Consider the following 6,079-nt stretch of genomic DNA (forward strand, 5'->3'; position numbering starts at 1 on the left):
AATGACATCCCTGGAGAATATTAAAGGCAAACGCCTGATTGTGAAAACAGTTTGACGACTGCCGACACAAAATGACATCCCTGGGGAATATTAAAGGCAGACTCCTGATTGTGAAAACAGTTTGACGACTGCCGACACAAAATGACATCCCTGGGGAATATTAAAGGCAGACGCCTGATTGTGAAAACAGTTTGACGACTGCCCACACAAAATGACATCCCTGGGGAATATTAAAGGCAGACTCCTGATTGTGAAAACAGTTGGACTCACCATTTCAGATCTGGCCAGGCTCTTACCTGGAATAATCTAATCGATCCCTCCACTTGGTCACACACCAAATATTAAAACATTAACTCATGCTGTGGTGAGTTACTTTTTTATGAATTGATTTCTTGAAATTATTTCATGAGAAAATGATCACTTTGCACTTATGGTAGGCTGTTCATTTTTGGTATGTGACCAAGTGCAGGAATTGTCTTATCGCACGTAAAATCCTGGTCAGGTCTGAGATGTTGAGAAATTGTTACAAGAAGGAGTGTGTCCTTAACCAGCAATAAATCAGTGTCATCACAATCATGGAGTAAGTTTTAAGAACGTTATACTTTGCATCTCAGGAACGTGGGTACACGTGGACGGACACACCTCGCCTCACTTCAACTCCACTGGCTACGTCATCGGTTTGGACAAAGATGGCACGTTCCTGGCAGACTTCGGGCGTTACCTTGACGACGCACGTGCCAGGAACATCCTGGTCTTTGCAACACTCTGGAACGGAGCTGTGGTCAACCCTCAAAACGGCAGGTGAGTCTCCATCGCGAAGGTCTCAACAGCAGTGAGAACGATTGCTCGAGTCCGACGTACAGTTGAGTGAACGGAGGTCAACAACAGTGCTTTCACGATCATGGAGATCTCTCTTTGTTATGTGCTTCAGTTGATTCATTTGCGGCTTTAACGTGATGCAAAGTCATGTAAATCGTTTGAGGTTGCCTACATGGCAATACATGTTGCTTTCTCCCTGTAAGCTGAGTTACTCGTTTCCCAATGTCGAAATTCTTACCAGTGGCCTTGCCAGAAGTTATTGACCAAAAGTCAGTGGTAGTCCAGATCGAGGGGTTAGAATTGGGATCGAGCTGAGCTCGAAACAGTTAGGGTGGGCATGGGTTGTTTTCGTGTGTGTTTTTTTTGTGGTGGGGGGGGGGGGGGGGGGTATTTGTGTTTTTTTGGCTGGAAATGACCACTCGTGATTCCCTCTGTCATCAGTTTGCTTGAGGGGCTCATCACCGACGAATCCAAACTTCAGTCGTACATAGACCACGCCCTGATCCCCTGGGTGACGGCCGTGAAGAACCATCCCGCCATGGGTGGCTGGGAGATCATCAACGAGATGGAAGGACTGCTCATCACTGGTGAGAGAAGCCACGAGCCTTGCTTCGATACCAGGTTTCTCGTGGGTTCCACTGCTGGTTTTGCTGGAGAACGGAACCATCTGAAAGATCTCCTTAGGTGTGTGAGAGGTTATAGCTTGTTTGTGGATATGAATTGGTACGTTGACTGTGATTTCATCAAATCCTGTGTTTGCTTTTACTTATGCTGACGAAATATTGTACATGAAGAAGGCAGTTTGTCGCTGCCGAAATATTGATAAAGAAAGTACTAATCTGGTTACTGCTGTGTCCTCTTTTTGTTTAGAAGTATTGTGCATGTATAAACTGCTTTTATTCGTTAAACATGGCCAGCATAATCCCTTTTCCGTCATTCACACTATGCACAATCCCCTTTAGAAACATGTTTTTTTTAAATAATTGATGTGCACAAATAATTAAGAGATGACAATTTATAATTCAGATTTTGTGGTCTTTGCTATTTTGCATTTCACTGCACTTCAAGCAAAGCTGCAATATGATCCCGCCAAAACGATCGATCCCCCTAAAATCTTTGACAACGTGTGACTTTTGGCCAGGTTCCTCAACTGGCAGACAGACGCCATACGGAGCGTTGATCCCCAGGCCCTGGTGACGTCAGGCTCGTGGAGACAGTGGTCACAGTCAGGGGCCTTGGGAGGCCGGAATCTCTACAGCGACCACTGTCTTCTCAAAGCGGGCGGCAGGCCACAGGTAAGCATCAATCCGCAAAATCGATAACGACAAATGTGCAGGCTAGCAGACGGGTAGATTGTGAACAGAACTGTCAGTAGATTATACAGAAGAAAAGCCAAACAAGTCAAGATCTATAACCGCACTGATCTAATGTCCCGCTGAAACTAACACGGTTTTTATATCCTATCCTGAAAAGTTCGTTCCACTGTTTTTTTCTGTTTCTTTTTTTTTGTTTTACAAGTTTTGGCCATGGCACTCGTTTCCTGTTTGCTTGAACAGATTTGTCCTTCGTCTACGGTTTGGTTTCAGGGTACGCTGACGTTCTACTCGACTCACGTGTACGCAATTCTGGACCTCTTCTTTTGGCCCGACGCTGCTTTCAAGGTATGTGCGTGCATGGATACCACCAAGCAAAGTAATAGCCGTAGGCTCAGTGGATGGATGAAAAGCGTTATGTCCATCCTTCCTCCAGTGTGTGGTCTTTAAGTCATCCAAAGCTTCCCTGTCTCGTGAGGAGGCCTGCAATTGTTTGTTTGTTCGTTCATGGGCTGAAACTCCCACGGCTTTTACGTGTATGACCGTTTTTTCCCCGCGATTTAGGCAGCCATACGCCGCTTTCGGAGGAAGCATGCTGGGTATTTTCGTGTTTCTATGGATTACAGGATCTTTTTCGTGCGCACTTGGTCTTGTGCTTGCGTGTACACACGGGGGTGTTCGGACACCGAAGAGAGTCTGCACACAAAGTTGACTGAGAAATAAATCTCTCGCCGAACGTGGGGACGAACTCACGCTGACAGCGGCCAACTGGATACAAATCCAGCGCGCTACCGACTGAGCTACATCCCCGCCCCGAGGCCTGCAATGAATGGAAACTTCTGGATGATTCTAGGGGTAATCTCACGAGAGGCACGACAGTAGAAGCAATGTTTAAAAGAAATATCAAATTTACACGGGAGATATTTTACTGGCTATAAAGACGGTCTTTGGAAATAACTCTGTCGGGTTTGTTGCATGAGTTGTCAAACAGTGATTACCCATGCTTTTACTGAGGAAAACTTTTCACACGTGCTCGATGTCCGCGTGTTTCAGACACACCCCTCGCTTGGGACTTTCATACGAGCGTGTAATATCACGTGGACAATGTTGCCTCAATAAAAGCAAGAGTATTCACTGTTTCACAATCCATATAAACCCGACAGAGTTATTTCCGAACGTAGTCCTATGATGAATGTGCACGGAACATGTTTATGCTTTACCGATTCAAAGAATTCAAAGCCCTTGACTTGTCATTTTACACGGTTTTACTGTGTACTGTCTCCAGCACGTGATGACGGACTACGAGCTGGACAAACCCTTGGTGCTGGCAGAGTTCAGCCAGGCGGGAGGGGCACGGATGACCATCACTGACCAGTTCCTCTGGGCATATCAAAAAGGGTCAGTAAGACAAAGGTATTATTTTGTGAAGTCATGTGTAGAGTCGATGGTCAGCTATTGTTGGACCACAGATGACATTTTAAGTGAAATGAGGCTTCTTTTGTCCTGTAAGAACAGTACTAATGTGACATTTATTTCAATGCGTATGTTGATTTGAGAAGTGTATTTATGTACGATTATGCTTTTGATTGTTGTCTTTGTGTTATAAGTAATGCGATGTGGTGCCAAAAACGACAAATTTCTATGTTTATGTACAATGAAAATGGACATTCAAGTTTTCTTATCTTATCTTAAATTTCACGTCGGTCACGAAAGAATGTTTAAAAACTATCTCAATTAGGTGTGCAAACTTCATATAAATGAATATGTGACAATCAGGTAATCACAATTTCTACTTTATAAGAGTAGGACATCAAAGCAAGAGTAGTTCTGGTTTAAATTTAGCTTCACTTTAATAAGATTATGATAATACATCAACATCAGTACACCTCTAAGATGAACTTCTTCCTTTTGTCGCTGTATTGTCCCCAACCCGAATCACCCACCTTTATCTTTCTACTTCAATGAGATATCCTAGCTCCACCAAATAAAATACATTTCTCCTATAAAAAAAATAAAAAGGTCTGAATCATGAATCATTTCAGATCAGCTTATATCGCTTGCTAAGAATTTGTTTTATCAAACATACATCATTCACAAATGATTGAACACAAATGAAAATGTTAAGCAAATTTTAATGGCAAACGCTTTCTCCTCCTTCACATACACCGCACCCTCAAGACATCACCAATCATCCATACATCCATCCTAACACTATTCAATCAGGGGAAAATAACCATAACATAAAAACATATGCACAGAGGAAGTGATCAGCAGTCTAGTCACAAGTCACGTGACTGCTGAGAAATTAAGGGAACTAACTTATCATTTCTAATGATCACTAAGAGTATTCAGCTATCTTTTGATAAATTTCTAGTCAGTGGGTTCAGATGTATTTTGTTGTAGATACTCGGGTGCTTGGAGCTGGCAATCGGTTAGTTCGGGTGGCGCCTCGGACACCCTGAAGACCCAGGTGAAAGGCATCCACTCCCTGAAGGGCAGCAACAACCAGACCCAGGGAGGGAGAATAGCTATTCACATCCAGAAGACGAAAAGCTCATGGTTTGTTTCGAGGTTACTGCAGTGGATGATTAGCTGGTTTGGGTGATGTTAGTGTGCGGGTTCGGGGTTTAGTGGTTGTATGGGGGGATGTGTATGTGTCAGTTTGTGTGTATGTGTGTGTCTGTATGTGTCTGTGTGTGTGTGTGTGTGTGTGTGTGTGTGTGTTCGTCTGTGTGTACGTGTGTGTGTGTGTGTGTGTGTATGTTTCTGTGTGTACGTGTGTGTATGTATGTGTGTGTGTGCGTGTATGTGTCTGTCTGTGTGTCTGTCTGTGTGTCTGTCTGTCTTTATGCCTGTGTGACCGGCACGGTTGGCCCAGTAGTAAGGCGTCCGATCCGCCCCGTGATCGGGAGGTCGTGGGTTCGAACCCCGGCCGGGTCATAACTAAGACTTTAAAATTGGCAATCTAGTGCCTGCTCCGCCTGGCGTCTGGCATTATGGGGTTAGTGCTAGGACTGGTTGGTCCGGTGTCAGAATAATGTGACTGGGTGAGACATGAAGCCTGTGCTTGCGACTTCTGTCTTGTGTGTGGCGCACGTTATATGTCAAAGCAGCACCGGCCTGATTTGGCCCTTCGTGGTCAGCTGGGCGTTAAGCAAACAAACAAACAAACAAAAATGCCTGTGTGTGCGCTTGCGTGCGTGCTTGTTTGCGAGCGTGCCTGTCTGTCCGGGTCAGAGTGAAGTGGAATGATCATTGCGCTGGAGTGATTAAATCTGTGTGGTTTTGTGTACATGTGTTATACATGTGAGCATGTTAATTGTTGATGCCCGTGCAGGCATGCTGGAATACTGATAACAAATGTGCGAATAGGCTAAACTAACGCAGTAGGCTACGTTTCCGGCAGTGAGCAGACGAACTTGTCTGCTTTTATGTTTATTTTTTGTTTTTTTGTTTTTATCCTAGTAGTAAAATAGAAAATAAACATTTTAAACATCAATTTTATCAAACAAATTGAACCATTTTGACCCTTTAAATCATTCAAAGTGTGTAAAACAGACTCATTTCTTTGCACTTTTAGATGAGAAAGTAGAACATCAGGCTAGCCTGAACATGTGTTGTTGTTGTTGTTGTTGTTGTTGTTGTGCATTTGCAATGTTGTGCTATTTTTACATTCCAAACACACAGAAAGAAACTTAACAGAAACATTGACTCATTGACTCGTGTGTCACGTGTGTGTGAGAAGAGAGAGAGAGAGAGAGAGAGAGAGAGAGAGTGTGTGTGTGTGCGTGTGTGTGTGCGTGGGTGTGTGTGTGTGTGTGTGTGTGTGTGTGCACAATCACTCACCGCTGTCAGACGAGGCCTAATTAAGCACCTGTATTGACATGTATCATTTTTCTTCTTCCCCTTCTGATGCATTCTGATCATCATCGGTCCATGCCGTATCG

General features: G+C 44.0%; 1 protein-coding gene across 3 annotated transcripts in view; it reads left to right on the forward strand.

Annotated features, from left to right (window-relative positions):
* LOC138952743 (mannan endo-1,4-beta-mannosidase-like) overlaps window positions 1-5,843 on the forward strand; it is an 8,425-nt gene extending 2,582 nt beyond the window's left edge. For 2 of the 3 annotated variants that reach the window (XM_070324460.1, XM_070324461.1), the window contains exons 3-8: window positions 615-801; window positions 1,261-1,503; window positions 1,961-2,114; window positions 2,406-2,480; window positions 3,418-3,545; window positions 4,536-5,843. In XM_070324460.1, coding sequence (XP_070180561.1) covers window positions 615-801; window positions 1,261-1,503; window positions 1,961-2,114; window positions 2,406-2,480; window positions 3,418-3,545; window positions 4,536-4,737 — 989 coding nt within the window. In that variant the 3' untranslated portion in view covers window positions 4,738-5,843. The remainder of the gene's footprint in view (window positions 1-614; window positions 802-1,260; window positions 1,504-1,960; window positions 2,115-2,405; window positions 2,481-3,417; window positions 3,546-4,535) is intronic. The other variant, XM_070324462.1, reaches the window with a different exon arrangement.
* The last annotated feature ends 236 nt before the right edge of the window (window positions 5,844-6,079 follow it).

This window comes from Littorina saxatilis, linkage group LG17, assembly GCF_037325665.1.
Source record: "Littorina saxatilis isolate snail1 linkage group LG17, US_GU_Lsax_2.0, whole genome shotgun sequence".
Taxonomy (NCBI): Eukaryota; Metazoa; Mollusca; class Gastropoda; order Littorinimorpha; family Littorinidae; genus Littorina; species Littorina saxatilis.